General features: G+C 39.9%; 2 protein-coding genes across 4 annotated transcripts in view; one reads left to right on the top strand and one right to left on the bottom strand.

Moving 5' to 3' along the window:
- The window catches only part of tfec (transcription factor EC), a 39,776-nt gene extending 33,372 nt beyond the window's left edge, over window positions 1-6,404 (bottom strand). For both annotated transcript variants that reach the window (XM_034525911.1, XM_034525912.1), the window contains exon 1: window positions 6,211-6,404. The gene's annotated coding sequence lies outside the window, so the exon portion shown is untranslated. The remainder of the gene's footprint in view (window positions 1-6,210) is intronic.
- LOC117725976 (aldo-keto reductase family 1 member B1-like) lies at window positions 5,064-16,205 on the top strand. Of its 2 annotated transcripts, none has more exons than XM_034525918.1 (11): window positions 5,064-5,146; window positions 11,464-11,643; window positions 12,639-12,806; window positions 12,978-13,094; window positions 13,256-13,333; window positions 13,636-13,758; window positions 14,248-14,354; window positions 14,834-14,915; window positions 15,087-15,170; window positions 15,272-15,354; window positions 15,448-16,205. In XM_034525918.1, the coding sequence occupies exons 2-11, from the start codon at window positions 11,578-11,580 to the stop codon at window positions 15,488-15,490; spliced, it is 951 nt and encodes a 316-aa protein (XP_034381809.1). In that variant the 5' UTR covers window positions 5,064-5,146; window positions 11,464-11,577; the 3' UTR covers window positions 15,491-16,205. The 2 variants fall into 2 exon arrangements, with proteins under 2 accessions (XP_034381809.1, XP_034381808.1); XM_034525917.1 differs by lacking the exon at window positions 5,064-5,146 and adding an exon at window positions 10,608-11,165.
- Window positions 16,206-16,851: the final 646 nt, after the last annotated feature.

The raw sequence follows: 16,851 nt of genomic DNA, 5'->3' as shown, positions 1-16,851 counted from the left end.
TGTGGATGACGGTGGCATGAGAAAACAGTTTTTTGTAAATAAGTAGAGAAAGGGTTTTGTCCAGCTATAGCTGCTACATTCCTTCAAGAATGGCCATTTGGAACAAGTGGATGGTTTGTGTGGGTTTGGCCTGAGTCTTTGTCTGTGGTTTGTGTGCTTCTCTGTCAGCCCATGAGCAAGGCATTTGTCTTAAATAACAATGAACTGGCTTAACACACGAAGAGTGTTTTATGGCTATGGGAATGCCACTCAACTCGGCTTTTTGCCAGTTACTCCCGCCCCAATGCTTACAAGTGTGGTTTTTAGGTCAAACAGCTCAGGGTCAAAGATTAAAACTGTACCTACAAGGATTATATTTGAATGTCATACATTTGAATATGCCAGCCCATAAGGAACTGAACCATTGACTTTAAAATTATTATTTGAATAAATGCATCAATACAGGATTTTATCTTCTGACAGCCGGGGCTGAAAGTAGAATGTGGCTATTGCTGAATACATTTTTAGCAGTTTTTTTAATGCCAGTTACCAACATTTTCCAGAGACATAGAGCATCTTGGCATCACCTCACGTCATACACACAGTTCATCTGTGAAAGTGTTAAAAGCGAGGAATGCTAATCTGGTGTTGGCAGCATTGGACGGGGCAGCTGCCTTCAGGTCGTCGTTCAGTAAATACAAATCCTTTGTGGCTCGATATGCGTCTCAGCAAGCTGTATCTCAAATAATAATACAAATATATATATATATATATATATATATATATATATATATATATATATATATATATATATATATATATATATATATATATAATTTATCAGTGGAATTTGAAAGTGTGTCTTGTTGTAGGTAATCTCATTTAATTCATACCAGCACTCCAAAGTCATGAAGTCCAAATGTAGGATGCTGTTTCAGAAAGCCAATTTCGATCAAGGCCTACATCTGGTTCAGCAAAAGGTCCAGAGTCTCAGGTGTCCTCTCCTCTACCTTACTTAGCCTCCCTCAGCAAACATGGCTCATTGTTGATTATCTTGAATTGCCACATAACGTTATGAACAGTGTAGCGTGACTGTGATGTCCTCAGGATACCACCACCATATAAGTCCCTGGTTGTTTAACAAGCGTTACCCCCATTTGAGCCCGTTTGACTGCCTTTTAATTCAACCGAGAGCCGACAGTAATAGAGCCTCCTGTTGCTCTGGAGAGAGGGCTGAGACACAAAGCCCTGGAGCCATTGGAAGACAACAGGAAACGTCGCTGCGCTGCTCACAGTCTCTGTGATCTGATTGGTTTATTTGTCATCAGTAAAAAAAAACTTTATCTAGATGGGTGACGTAAAAAACTATAATCGGTTAATCACCATTTATAATGTAATCAGTTAGAATATAGCAAGGCCTACAATAACTAATAATCTAGAGGACCATAGTAACAGTCTCATTTGAAGGAATGGAGTTACAGATGTGTGTGCCTCACACACTAAATAAATGAGCACCCTCTGCTCCTGCTCTCAATAGATGAGAAAGATCACACCTTATTGGGCTCACTGTGGCAGTGCTGAGAGCAGGCTAGGCTCCCCGACTGAATTACTAATTGTGTCGATGACTCGTGTATCTTCATTTTTTGAATATCCCACCAAGTTGCTGTCTGGTAGCCCATTTGTGTTTGGTTAGCAATCCAGAGGCTCGAGGTAACGCCGAATCTCCAGCTTAACCAGAACGAGCCAGCAGCTGCCCGTTCACGGACTACTTTCCAGCAACATCTAAACAATAGTCGTGAATTTTTTCAAGCCACCTTCTTTTTTTAGTGTTAATCAAGAAGTGAAAGGTTGAACGTTTCTCAGGGCTGGTTAATTGTGCATCCTAGGGGACTATCCGTCCTGAATGAGCAGGTGTTTTCAGCCGATGGACTAGCGACAGTGAAGAACTCTGATCATGTACCTTGGGTAATGATTATTTTTTTGCATCCGATTTTTTGCTGCAATTATGTCCCACGCCATTCGTTAGAAAACGTCCACTTTGTGTGGCATCTTTTTACTTATTTTGTTCACCAACTATTGCCTTTAAACACATCCAGTGATAATGTCTGACTGTCCGTCCGTGTTGCACACTTACACAAACCCTCAACCACCCACGTGGAGACAGGAAGTTTGGAGTATCATTGCTGAGGGTTTTGCTCATTGCTGTCTGTTTCATAGATGAGAAAACACACATACACACACACACACACACACACACCGACGTCTGCCTCATTAAAACCTTTCCCATAGATGTACTACTTTGTACAGCTCTCCACTCATCATCACCTCCAATCCGCTCAACCCTTCCCTTCGCTTTGAGCTCCGCTATTTATTTTCATCGGGCCCCCCCTCTCTCCATCTCTCTCCCATCTACAGTGGGCTTTGTTGCTGGGCTGTCAAGTATTGAATCATCTATTTATTTGCCTTTTTCACCGCTAATTCTCTCTTATTGTCCCTCCCGGCGTCCCATTGCGTTGGGAACAAGGCCGTCGCAAGTGTTTTGTTCCCTGTGCTCAAGATATGAGTCAGCGAGCCAAGATAATGATGAAGAGCTCAGACACACAGGAGATCCAGCCTCTATCACTGATCACACCGGCAAAGTCTTCTTAACATACGCCCCTCACACAAGGTCATTATTACAGAGTATTCAGTTTGTGGAGAGCTGAGGTCACCATTTAGAGTAGTGTTTTAACCCTGTGTGGTTAAGCTGTTCCTCGACTGTTTGTTCCCACTCCAATCAGTTAAATACAGCTTTTGATGAGATTGTACTTGTTAGAGAAGCCATGTGGAATGTGTATGGAAAATATATATTTAAATGTTCTGTACATCACTTTAGATGTCACTATAACGCGCTATTTTAGTTCAAGAAAAGCGTAAAGGGCTGCACTGGAGAGGCTCAGCGATATTGAACATCTTCCATCATCACTGTGTATCAGATTAAACGTATTATAGTCACTACTGCATTAAAGTTGCTATTTTGAGTTCATGAATGAATGATTTAACTGAATTAAAACTCATCGCTAATATTGCTTCTCTGGTAATGATATTATAGCATCTAATCTCGTATATTAAATGACCTTTGAGGCCGAAACGGAATTATGATTAGGACGACCGAGTACTTAGTGGACATCAGACATGACAGCGAAGAAGTCCTATCCGAGCCCTACAAAGTTAAACAATACTCATGCCCTGCATATGCGTATGATATATTCCCTTACCAAACATAACATTGGTGTGGATTCTTAACATATTTAACACAAACAAATAATAGAAATACACATTTTTTTACATTTTATATTCCTTAAAGCAAGTACAAAATAAAAAAAAAAATTTTTATATGACATGTATAATATTTTATTATTAGATTAATTAGGGCTTCTAACATTAAAGTTATTTTCCTCACCCTATGCAGTGAGTAAGCTTGTTGCAAAAACAAATCATTTGAATCGTAAGATACTGCATGACCAGTACATGCTCCTCTCAACTGTCACATACCTGTGCAGACTGCTAAAATTGCCGGCGTGGCCAAACATAGGGGAGCTGTCATATGCTCTTGTAAAATTAAATTACGCTGAAAATATGGACGAAAAACAGGTATGTGCATTGTCAAATATTATTATGTTCAATTATATACGTATACTGTACGTGTCTACTTTACAAGTGGTTTCAGGAGGAGGCTGTAGACCGTGGATGAACATTCACTTTCGCTTCTCATCGGTCAGCCGCTGCGAGGAGGTCGCCACAGTCTCACTTTGAAGTCAGCCCTCGGAGCAGACAATGTTTACGTTCTTCCAGCACGTTAGTCCCTCCTGCCCACCTCTGCTTCTCCTATCACACATGTCTCCATCACACTGTTCAAATGCTCGATAAATCATCATTTACATTTGTATAATTATTAACAATTAATAATATAGCATTATTATTGTTGTGATTATTTTCTTTGGTATTATTATAATAATGATGATCATAATAATTGTTATTATTGTCATTATTATTGGTGTTGCTTTTATTATTATTATTATAATTTGTATTTTAATTATTATCATCATTATCATTATTATTATGAATAGTTTGGTTGATGGTTTTATTTATTCAATAATATGTATTGTCTTGTGGTTTAAAAAGCCCAGGTAATTAGTTTTAAGGGAAGCTTAAACAAGCACAGACTACACATGAATAAATGCACTCATACACTTCTTATGAAAGGTAAATGAAATCGAAGTTGTCATTTCCAGACTGACCACAAGATGGTGGAGTATGCATCTGTTCAGCTTCTCAAAGAAGACATTGTTCATACTTGCATTTCCCTCTTGAATCTGCAACATATGCCCCTGCAAACTACAATAAAAAAGAAAATAATTGAAATAAAAATAAGGTCCCTCAACATTTGAGGAGGTGTGTTTGTGTCATAAACTGTGCGTTTCCATGTGAATTTACTGCCAGGTCTTGACTCCCGTGGTGCATAAACGTAAATATCAGAATAACACTGCACACTTCCATTACGCTGCACCCCATCCTCTGAACATACACCAGCTTTGTGGCACTGCACACATCTATCTTATTGCACACTACACACTACAGCACTGACACAAATTATTGCACCTGGGCTCATCTTTGATTAAAAAAAAAAGAAAGAAAAAAAACCTGTTTGAAGTTTTAATAAACCTTTGAAGTCCTTTATCCCAAAATTAATCTGATCCAATACTTAAAAATCTTTTTTTTTTTTTTTTGCTCCCTCAAATTATATGCGAGACATTTTATTCAAGATTCTTTCAGAAAAGTGACTACTTAGTCATCCTGGATATGACTCATCGTCTCATGAGCCCTTTACACACGTCCACGTCCTTACAGCTCATTCCGTCCACACAGGTTTTTTTTCCCTCCCCGGCCCTGCACGCCATCGCACTGAAAACATTCCCATGATGCAAGAGAAGTTTTTTCTTTATATATTGTAAATAATATCAGGTGACTAAAAATGAGGAAGTAACCGACGAGGAACTTTCAATATTTTCCCGCTGTGTCATTCTGATGTCTAAAAAGCTGCGCTCAAACAAACACACAACATGTGGCCACGAGGAAGAGATGGCAGAGGAAACAACAGATGCAATGACACGTTTAGCGGTGCAAAGTAACGTATTACTCTTTTACTCATGTACTGTACTTAAGTACAATTTGGGGTTACTTGTACTTTACTTGAGTTTATGCATTTTCTGCTTCTACACCACAAATATTACACTTTTTACTCCTCTACATGTATATGATACTTACATAGTTACTTTGCAGATAATAAAAGTAAGCCAAGCTGTAACATTAAAGTGATGCACACATGAATAGTTCAATAATTATAATTCAGTGATGTAGTATGTATTATGCGTTATACATTACTTTACTTGTATTTTAATGGCAATACATTTGTACTTTTACCTAAGTGACATTTTGAATGCAGAACCTTTACTTTAACTTGTGACTGAGTATATCTACACTGTGGCATTGCTTCTTTCACTGAAGTACATTTTCATCTACATTTTTTTTAATAATAGTGCACACATGACATTGATTTATAAAACTACTTGAACAAAAATAATGTTGACAAAAAATAATAATGTAGTTAGAAAAATTTAGAATATTGATTTTTGATGACTGTAATTATATACACTAACTCAATTATATATTATTTTTTTTATATGAACATAACCAGGAGGCGGGTCATGATATTAAGCATTTACTGTCATCTCCAAAATTACATTTCTTAGAAAAAATTGTGTTTACATAGATTTCGAGGATGAGCCTGCCAATTATCTAAGTCAGTGGTCCTCAACCTTTTTTCAGTGATGTACCCCCTGTGAAATATGTTTTTCAGCCGAGTACCCCCTGACCAGTGCAAAGTATTTTGGGTTGAAAAAAAGATGTAATACGCAGCATTTTGCCATCCGTGTCTGATTTGATATAGAATATATACAATTCAGTTCATGAACTTACACTTATATTTTATTGAACATTTATTAAATAACTATTTTCAAAGGATTTTTTGATGGATGCTCATTTTAAATATGCATTTTTTTTAGAGTGCCTTCATGTACCCCCAGGGGTACACAAACCCCCATTTGAGAACCACTGATCTAGAAACTGCTCTGACAATTGAAGGACAATATTATTTGCATTTGGCAATGAATGGAATCTCAAATTAATTACCTTTTTACTTGAAGGCTAAGGAAGACAGGTCCCCTTGATATATCCTATGTCTGCTTATCTACGTCCAAAAGGAACTTGCTTGGTGGTCTAGATGTTTAATCAATCCTGGAAGCACGGACTAGGGAAAGGGCCCCAAATTTAAACCAAATTGTGTTTCCTCTTTTCTGGCACCCAGGAGCGGGGTGCAAAGGGAAGCTCTTACGTCAACTGCCCCAAATCCCAGACAGAAATAATCACAGATTCTGTCAAGTCATCGTCTTACATAATCCCAGTAGCTCATAAATGAATTGAGTAGAGTTAAAAACCAAAAAGAAAAATTAAAATTAAAAAGTTTTAGTATATGTTTTTATATAACTTTGTTCTGAGGTTTGTCTGGAAATACTCTGAACCAAATCACGGTACTTACCTGGTAAATTACAGCAGATACTTTAGCTGATAATGCAGCATGCGCACTCCGATATTGTTGTCAAGGTCGATACAAAAAATAAAGGCTTGACTTTCAAGTGGAGACTGAATGCTGTTAATTTCATATTCTTGAGACAGTTTGTCCATATCTGATCAGCGCTGCTCAACTTGAAGGAAGAAAACACACAAGTGTTTTGGTCCGCTTTATGGAACGGTGTCATTTTGTTGCAGAGGATAGGGGCTGCGATATTGCTTTCACGGTCACACTGTAATCTGCATAATGACAATGATGAACAACCCATCAGGGACGATTTGAGAGAAAAAGCCTCCAAATTCCCCTTCAGATGCATGTTGATTGTGTTTATTCATGGCAGTTAGGTTGATGAGGGAGCAATATGGAGGAGGTTGGATGGACACTTGTTACGCGTTACCGTTAAAATAGCAGACATCTCTTGACGAAGAACAAACAGCAAAGGCAGGCCGAAATCAAGGCGTCTGTGAAAGCTCTCGGGAATGCAAATTCAAAAGCACTTCATTACATGCTTTTTCCCTGCAATCTTGTGTCTGAGAGACCGAACTAAGTGGTTAATCAAGCCAAAAACCAAACGGTGTCTGAGGGGCCTGAGAGGAGACAAGGCCACGGCTGTATATAGAAGCGCACGTGAGAACACAATAGTGTGTGTGTGTGTGTGTGTGTGTGTGGTTTGGATCCAGACGAGATCTGAAAGATCTGGATGGCTAAAAGATCATTCCCGTGCGCTACTAATTATTATGGAATAATCCATTATTAGTCTACTCTGAAATCACTTTTGGACCATAAGCGTATGGTTTCAATAGAGCAGGGAGTTTAAGATATAAAGTTTCATTGCATTGTTCCAAATGGAAACGTAACAGACCCTGATGTTACTGAGCAGTGAGAAAAATCCATCAATCAAACACATCTTCAGCTTTTAGTCTACCTTTCTCGCTGTGCGTCTCACACACGTACGTGAGTTACTGTCTTTTAACCTATTGTGTAATTAACAGAAGCGCAACTTCCCAAGCGCCTTGGAAAAAAAGAAGATGTTTCTCACACATTTTTAGATGCAATGTGAACGGCCCCTGACCGTGTTACTAGTGCTTTATGCTAAATGCTAACATTGCCACTTTAAAATGCTCACAATGCTAACATGCTAATGCTTGGCAGGTATAGCGTTCACCATGTTCAACATCTTAGATGCTATGCTTTCCTCTTTACACAATGTGCAGAGGCTGAAGTGAATGTTATTAGTTTTGCAGGTATTTGCTCATAAAGGTTTATGACACGTTAAAGGGACAGTGTGTAGCATTTGGTAGCATGTAGCCAGAATGCCCCTCTGCTCGCCTCCCCCTGTTCAAGACTAGTAACGCCATTAGCCTCCCACTGAGGCCATCCTTACCATAGTAACACTATTTTAGAAGTAAATACACTTATTTTAAAGTACTTCTATTGTTTGTTTGCATATTTTTACTGTACATTTTAATATCCTTCTATTTTAAAATGACATCTCATGTTATTGCACTGTTTTGCATGGCTAAAAATGTACCATGACTTTACATAATATGAGAGGCATCTGGCACAAGTTGATTCATATCACTCATAACGTAGCATCCATTCTCAAAACGGTGTAAATAACCATAATTGACCCTACATTTTCTACTGATCTCCATTCCATGTATGTTATTAATACTAGCAGTAATACCTCAGGAGCAATGTGACAGCTGAAATGAGACAGAAGAGATACTGTCTGCTTTTATTATTTCCACATCGTCCTCATAAGAAATCCACCCAATATCTTAATTCCGCCATGGTTACATGAGGACACGGTTAAGCGGTTATATGAAGTTCTGTCTGTCACATGCAATTAGAGACAACAGATGAGCCCAGGTCAGAACTTTTACCAGCCATAAGAAGATACTGCACTCTAATACAGGAGGGCAAAGTGTTAAAAGCATGAAGAGAATCCAGGAAATTAGCAAAAACTCCCAAGTTCGCTGATGGCTTGAAATAGTATAGAGGCTCTTTCACACATGCATTCCATGACATTAACTGAATAAAGTGCCCAAACTATTCCGGTCGAGGCAGCAGCTTCTCTTGTTCACATAACCGAGGCCTCAACACGATTGTAATGCCATGTTGGTGTGTGGCCGTTCACACACCAACGTCAGTGGCATTAGAGTCTCTGCTGTCTGTTGCATGTGATTTACTTCCTAGAGTAGTAGAGTTGTGCATGATTGTAGTGGTGTTGACTTCCCTCACACAATTTGCCAAGTTGTTGTTGTTGTCTTTTTAACATATTTTGTACATTCTTTTTTGTAATTAATCTATAATTCTTTTGCTATAAAACTAATAAATGAAGGGCTGAAACTAACCATTATTTTTATGCTTGATTAATCAATACATTTTTTGGAGATAAAATGTTGAAGGACGCGCAACACATCTTCTCAGAGCCCAAGGTGACATTTTGAAATTGCTTGTTTTGTTTGACCAACAGACCCAAATCCCCAAAGTATTATATTTACTTTCATAGAATACAAAGAAAAGCGACAAATATTCACATATTTCTTTGCCCTAGTTGCTTAAAAAATGTTGTTAACGGTTGAGCGATTGTAAACATTGTTGCTGATAAATAAACAAATGCTGTTTACCAATGTTATACCGCCTACCTAATACAGATATTGGTGGGATTATCAAATTTTTTTAAAGAATCTTTTCCCATGATGTCTGCAGGGCTCAAATCAGCCTCGGTAATCTCCAGTGTATCCAAAAACATACAATGCACTTGACACATTACCATGATTTTACTCATGACGTAAGGATTTCTCTCCCTGATCTGGTTATTGTTTGACAAAGGGAATGCGTGGAATGAGAGTGTGTGAGTGAACTCAGCAGGAGCTGACACTCGACATTAGATTCATGGGTGAAGATTATGACCCAGGGCACTCTGGCAGAAACGGAGAAAAAGAAGAACAGCAAAGCCAATGCCAATGGGAGAGACAAGCGCTGGAGAGAATGGAGCACAGGCCATGAAATGAAATGGGGTGTTTGATCTCCCCAGGACAGGTCAGGTCTGACTGGTGGAGGGTCTAATCCAATGAAAAGCCTATGAAGGAATGGACACCTGCAGCCGCACTGAGCATTCATTATGGCCGCACGAAAAGGAAAAGGAGACAGATGTTCATTGTTATCTACCGTGTATATATGTATTTATCACACCACCGTTCTCTTTCCATTCAATCAGCGAGTGAATGTTTCTCCCTCCTTTCTCTCCATATTCTTTAAGTAACACACTCTGAAATCTCACCGAAGTCTAAACTCTTTGTCCAAAAGTTTCCTTGAGAGGCACTTGGTTTTACTCCGAGCCTCTGTTGTACCTTCAAATGCCGGTCGGCCTTAATTCTAATTTCTTTCTGATGCACTCAGTACAGTGGAAAGGTATCCGCCTTCAGACGCAAAATAAGAGCCTCTGAAAGAGCCCCCCCTCCCTCTTTCAGATGCCAATTGTATGTGGCTGTGTCTTCGTCTGGTTTACCTGTGGTTCTTTGATCATGACAGCATGCGACGGTGTTTGATTCCTGGGGTACTTTGACAGTTTGCAGGCTGGCAAAAGGCCCTCCAGTGTCTGAAGTTAGATCAGAGGAGACAGGCCCTGAAAAGCAGGCGTCCAGCTGGGAGAAGATCAGAAGAGACACAAACTTTAGCGAGAGCCATTGTGAGGTACACAGCGGCTGCTGGCTCCCATAACTTTTCCTTTTGTATGTTTTTTTCATATTGCTCTCTTCTCCCTCTCTTATCTTCTGCTCAGAATGAATGGCTTGGTTAAAGGTCTGTCAGGTTTTATCTGATTCTGACAATAAAGACACCTTGTATTTGTTCCCTTTTTTAGGTTTCCCTCAGGGTTTAAGGCTGGTCTGTGTGTGTGTGTGTGTGTGTGTGTGTGTGTGTGTGTGTGTGTGTGTGTGTGTGTGTGTGTGTGTGTGCATTCACGACGGCACACATCTCTTTTACAGTATCAGAATAATACCATGAAGAAGTTGTAGTCAAAAATATTAAAGAGTAATTGAAAAGAATAGTATCTGCTACATGCTGGACAATGAACTTATACTGAGGTGTGTTACTAGAGCATTGTCTTCTATGGATTAGGTTAAATCAAATATGTGTGCATGAGTTTTTGAGAGTCTCAAGTAAAATGAACAGTACTGATCAATCATTTTAGTCACCGTAATTACTGCCCATATTAGCCAATGTATAAAATTATGTGATTATTTTACTTAGGAGCCTCCGTTGTGGACTCTGAGGAGATGGGCTCACGTCATTGTGTGGCAATTGTGCCCTCTAGCGGCTCAATGACAGAATCATAAAAAATATGCAAGAGCGGGTGTTATCTTTGGATCTCACACACAATTAACGGTACACTGGGAACTACAGTATAGGTCCTTGGAAATGTCAGGGGTCGCCAAGAAACGATTGCCAGCCTACAGGACGTATCGAGGAGTATACAATAAAAATAGCTAATTCACACTCACTGCAGGTAGGAAATGCATTCAAACTTATGGTTACTTTACTTGTATTTGCATTTATTTGTTATATAGGTCAGAGATAAACTGGGGAAAAAATATACCAGTCGTTATATGCATTACTTTAGCTGTGGAAAGGGTTTTAAATATGCGTTGTCAAGGTCTTAAAAAGATCTTAAAGAGCATTAAATTAGTTACTTTTCACTGGCCGGTCCAAATGGTTGCATCCCTGGCAATCGGCAGCAGTACTAATACAGTGATACGTGGAAAGTATCTAATTACATTTAACCTAACCATGCACTTCCTATTTAGCTTCGCTTTCCAGTACCGGAGGTTCCCTCTTGGATCTGCATCCTGCTCTCCTCATTTGCTCCCTCTGCTCGACTGGTCCTGCTGCGTTCAGTGTCTGCTCGTCCTTTTGGAGAAATGGCTGCGACCGTGACACTAAACACCGGTGCAAAAATGCCCATTGTGGGACTGGGCACATGGAAGGTGCGTTTTTGATCATATACAACGTCTTGTTATCTAGCCTTAGTTATTAAATATGAACTTGTGGAGTAAACTAGTTAGCTGAACGTGCCGACAGAAAGCAACGAGTCGGCACAACCACGGTTGCCTTTCCTCAAAGTGCCGATATAGCTTCGGCAGTAATTGCGTGCTGTTTGTATCGACTGTTGTGGGTATTTTAGTTCAGCGTGTAATCTCGTGCCTGATAAAGAAAACCGTGGCTAATGCGTTCTAGCTGCAGGTTCATGACATTACGACCGTCGTGTGCAAATCCGCTGGTTCATGTTACGCTGCGCAGACTGAGAGCTAACGTTAGCCGTAACCAATGCGTGCTTTACCCGTAGTCCGTGTAACCCGAATAAATTACTCTAATTCAAGGGCTGTTATAGACGCCAACAAGTCTCCGCGTGTCTCTTTCAGAGATGAAAGCCTGAGGTGTTGTGTACTTTCGGCTCAGCAACCTGATAAGTATCTGACAAGGCTGCCGAACCTGCTTTAAAAAAAGCATGTTTTCCTTGATACAAATCTAATTGTAGTTGCAATTAGTATTGGCCCAAACAAATAGATGAGGTGCAAATGAAGACCGTGTTCACCAAGAGAAGATCGACTTTCCTCTCACCATGAAAGACATGCATGTCAAGTATTAGGATTGTTCCAAAATATGAGATTGAGGTGGTCAGATTGCTCCTAAATAGGAAAGGAGGACAACCAAGGGAAGTGTTTTAAAGTGTAACGTAACTCATCTTTAATCAAATAGTCCCAATGGATAGAGTGAGGTACACGATCGGGAACTAAAACTCTCTTTTAGCTGAGAGACAACGGCGTGTTTGCACATTTTGTGTTTGTGTTAAACTAAAGCAAAAACAATGCAAATCACGAACCGTTCATATTCGACGCCGCATAAAACAATATTTACGTTGATGTTATTATGGCACAGTATGTCTGGACCACATTAAGTAAGCATCCCTGCTTCTTTACAGTCTCCCCCTGGCAAGGTCACAGAGGCGGTGAAAGCAGCCATCTCAGCAGGCTACAGGCACATCGATGGAGCGTATGTCTACCAGAACGAGGCGGAGGTGGGAGATGGCGTTCAGGCCATGATCAAGGATGGCGTGGTGAAGCGAGAGGATCTCTTCATTGTTAGCAAGGTGAGTCGTGGCTTCATAATGTACATATGCATATCCGTATTGTTTCACCCACAAAAAGGCTATGGAACTGATGTTGCCTGTGTATTTGCTGTATTTAAACAGTGTGTCAAGACTGAACACGCACGCTTTCTCGTTGACTTCCCAATCCTTTGATTTATTTATTTTTTATAGCTGTGGTGCACTTTTCATGAGAAGTCTCTGGTGAGGCAAGGCTGCGAGAAGACCCTCAGTGATCTTAAACTGGACTACCTAGACCTCTATCTAGTGCACTGGCCCATGGGTTTCAAGGTAGGCACAGTCTCGTGAGCAATGTGTGAAAATATATGCTCCGTGTGCGTCGGATTCAACTGGAATCTCTCCATCAGCAGGAATGTGCAGCCTCCATATTGTCAACATCGTAGTCATGTGGTGTGAACCTGAGGGCTATTGATCCTTTTGTCATGTTACAGGCTGGCAGTGAGCTTTTTCCTCTGGACAGCGCTGGAGGGACGATCAGCGATAATACTCACTTCCTGGAGACATGGGAGGCGAGTTAAACAGACAAACCACTCGCTTGTATCAGACGTAACATTTAAATGGGTACACTTCAAACAACAAATCTGTGTGTGTGTGTCCCATGTTATGACGCAAGACCAGAGTCATTGAATTTAAAGCTCATACATGTCCATGCAATTTGTTTTAAGAGCAACATTTTTTAGTAAGTCAAAAAAAGGGGAGCTTTGAAATACACTGGAAGTTGCCAGAGTTGAAGGCAGCTATTTTTAGATAATGATTATAGCACGGGAGTGGTCACAAACTTTTTTTTTTTTTTTAATGGTCAATTCTTCAGGGAATGGAAGAGCTGGTGGATGCTGGTTTGGTCAAAGCTGTCGGCGTCTCCAACTTCAACATTGAGCAGATTGAAGCCATTCTCAACAAGCCAGGCCTCAAATACAAGCCTGCCACCAACCAGGTAAGAGATTTGCACAACCATTTTTTTTATTTTTTCCTCACGGTTTAATCGATTATCAAAGTCCTTATTAGTTGCAGCCCCTCTGAGCCGCAAGATAAACAGATACATCTCAAGATTGCTGTTCTTAAAGAGCAAGGGGCCATAATGGCATCATCTGTCTCCTCGTATCAGGTCTGACCAAACATAAATGTCTCATTAATTCGTATCGGGCCACAGCAGTTTCCCTCCAGGCTGCAACAATCTGTTTTTCAGAACCATCCTTCCCCATGAATGTCTTGCTTTGTCTTTTCTCTTTTTGTTTATTCGATTACAGCACCATGCACAGAACTAAAGACTTTCTTATATTGAGAAATATATTATATAAGAGAGAGCCAACCATATGAGTATGAAAGTAAAAATCGTTTACACATACGAAGTACAAAGTTGGTTTATGCATCACTTCCATGGTTTTTGCTATGCATCCCGAGAGTCGTGTGTTTGTCCCACCAGGTGGAGTGCCACCCGTACCAGACTCAGGAGAAGCTGGTCTCCTTCTGCCAGTCTCACGGCATCTCCGTGACAGCCTACAGCCCCCTGGGCTCCCCTGACAGACCCTGGTCAGTTGTGTCAAAATAACACGAGACAGCCCGTCTGTCACCGCACTGCTGCAACATCATGATGATATTGGTTGGAATGCTGATTCAGTAGTTTGTCTTTCATATCCCTTTTGGTTTGTTTCAACTTGTGACTTTTGTTCCTCTTTGTTTATCTATGTTTGTTTGCATATTTTGTTGTGATTTAGACATTATTTAATGACCTCGTTTTTTTTATGCAGCGAAAACTTGCTGTCTTTTTAAAGCTATCTTATTCTTCTGAATTTGCTTTTGAAAAATCTCACATAAATGTGATTTCCTACTTCCCTTTTCACAACTGCCCACCTGTGTAGCAGTGTTTTAACTAGTTCAGTTAATACAGAGCCAGCTCTTCTCTGAGGTATCTCCATTATTTTGTATTATTACCTTTATGATTGTCAGCAAAACAATGCAATGTGTGCAGGTCCTCCTATATAATACCGGATGATGCATTTATATTACAGGGCTAAACCTGAAGACCCCTCACTGCTGGAAGATCCCAACATTAAAGTCATTGCTGAGAAGCACAATAAGTCACCTGCTCAGGTACAACACTGAACGAAACACGCTTTTTATTCATTGTTTTTGTGCCTGTTCCTCTTTTCTCTTAAAGAAGAATGTGCAAATACCATGCACATGACCCTCACTGTTATTATACTTGTGGTTATGACCTTTGGTCACGTTCACATGTTAATACCCGTTCTCCTTCACTGCCAGGTCCTGATCCGCTTCCACATCCAGAGGAACGTGATCGTGATCCCCAAGTCGATCACACCTCAGCGCATTAAGGAGAATTTCCAGGTAATTAGCCGAGGGATTTTTCAGATGTTTTCTCGGATTAGCCCTCAATGTGCCTCACTTACTTGGCTCTGGCATGACGGCTGTTGTTTAAATCTCTGCAGGTGTTTGACTTTGAACTATCTGGGGAGGAAATGAAGACTATAGTAGGATTTAACAGGAACTGGAGAGTCTGTCCCATGCAATTGTGAGTTCATATATCCTTGTTTTCCTTTTTCAAATATTGTTCAGAAGGTGTCGTGAGGTTATTAAATGTTCCTTTCTGTCTTTCTCTCCATAGGAGCAAGAAGCACAAGGACCATCCATTCAGTGATGAATTCTGAAAAGCAGATTTCTCCACAGGTTTACAGTGGGTACTGGAGTTTGCATCTCCATCCTCTAAGCTGCTCACCCCGGTATGCTTCAGTGCAGTTTGCTAAATAAATGTGGCCTTGTATCAGATTTCTATTTTCATGTTCCAGTTCTTAGGATAAATATTGGCTTCTTTAGTGATCTATTTTGTCTCCACGAAAACCAGTTTAACGCATTAAATACTTCTTTAAATCCCAATTTACACATTATGACCATTGGGTATGAGTGTTGCACTAGTATAATTGAGTGTTCATGTCTTGTTCTGTTGTCAGCCAGCAGACAAGTTTCTTTGCTCGCTTGATTATTTAGATTTTTCTTTTCCTTTTCTTGCCAATTCTTAGTGGAGAGTAAATTCTATGGCATTACTTTGTGGCCACTGACATTTAAAGTAACTACATAACCTAAATGTGTGCCACATTCACTACAGATTAACTCATTTTCAAGTGTGTAACACTTTGTTTTATTTCTAGTTTTACATGTTTGTCGTAGCACATGTATGAGGAAGAAAAGTTGTAAATGTGTTAACGGTGATTTTTTTCATAGCCCAAATGTGATTATACTTCAAAGCACTTAACTAACTCTGTTTTTCCATCATGTCAGCAGCACTTGTGCCTATAATTATAGAAATTCTAATTTGCCTATAATGTGATTGGCAATAATAAAACACTGATTTAATCTGTCACCTGAGACAAGTCACGGTCTGTTCTGCTTTTTACAAAGTATTTCCCATATTTACTTGTGAGTCATAGATGGCACTTCAACATCACGTGTATTAGCCCTGTTATGAAATAGTCACTTCTACTTCCTGTGGGAGCTGGTGTCATAAAACCCTAACAAGCCTTTCACACAGGGCTTGAAATAATGTGTTTCAGAGCGCAGTGGCACCGTGTCCACGTTCTGGGTGAAAGAGAATGACTGAGCTGCTGTAGCCTTTGAAGGTGTCTATACACATACGGAGCCACAATTATGTATCGTCAAATGCAATGTTTCTTTATTTACTCTATTTTCGGCCAGTAAAATAATTTAGCTTTTGATTATTATACAAGTCCGTGTTTGACGTGAGCGTATGACAGATATGAGTGACAGGTTTCATATGCAAATGGTGCCGTCGACTGACCATGTGAGTTTTATATTCTAGTGATCTTATGATTCATGATGATGCTGCTGCAGACAAAGACAAAGGGAAAACAATCTCTGGTGCGAGTCTGCAGGAAAGTCTCAGGACCAAGCTGGTGTGTTTAATTCTGGAATGCCAGGAGCTAACTTGGAGAAAAGTTGAACCGCAAGTGCTGATATTGTATCAAGTCAAATAGTTATCACACGTGGTGTAGTT

Source organism: Cyclopterus lumpus, chromosome 23, assembly GCF_009769545.1.
Source record: "Cyclopterus lumpus isolate fCycLum1 chromosome 23, fCycLum1.pri, whole genome shotgun sequence".
Classification (NCBI taxonomy): domain Eukaryota; kingdom Metazoa; phylum Chordata; class Actinopteri; order Perciformes; family Cyclopteridae; genus Cyclopterus; species Cyclopterus lumpus.
This window is presented reverse-complemented; position numbering and strand designations above follow the sequence as displayed.

Coding starts and splice junctions, on each gene's coding strand:
- LOC117725976 (XM_034525918.1), top strand. CDS start 11,578: ATGGCTGCGACCGTGACACTAAACACCGGTGCAAAAATGCCCATTGTG. Junction 13,095..13,255: donor ACTGGCCCATGGGTTTCAAG/GTAGGCACAGTC, acceptor GTCATGTTACAG/GCTGGCAGTGAGCTTTTTCC. Junction 13,334..13,635: donor ACTTCCTGGAGACATGGGAG/GCGAGTTAAACA, acceptor TCAATTCTTCAG/GGAATGGAAGAGCTGGTGGA.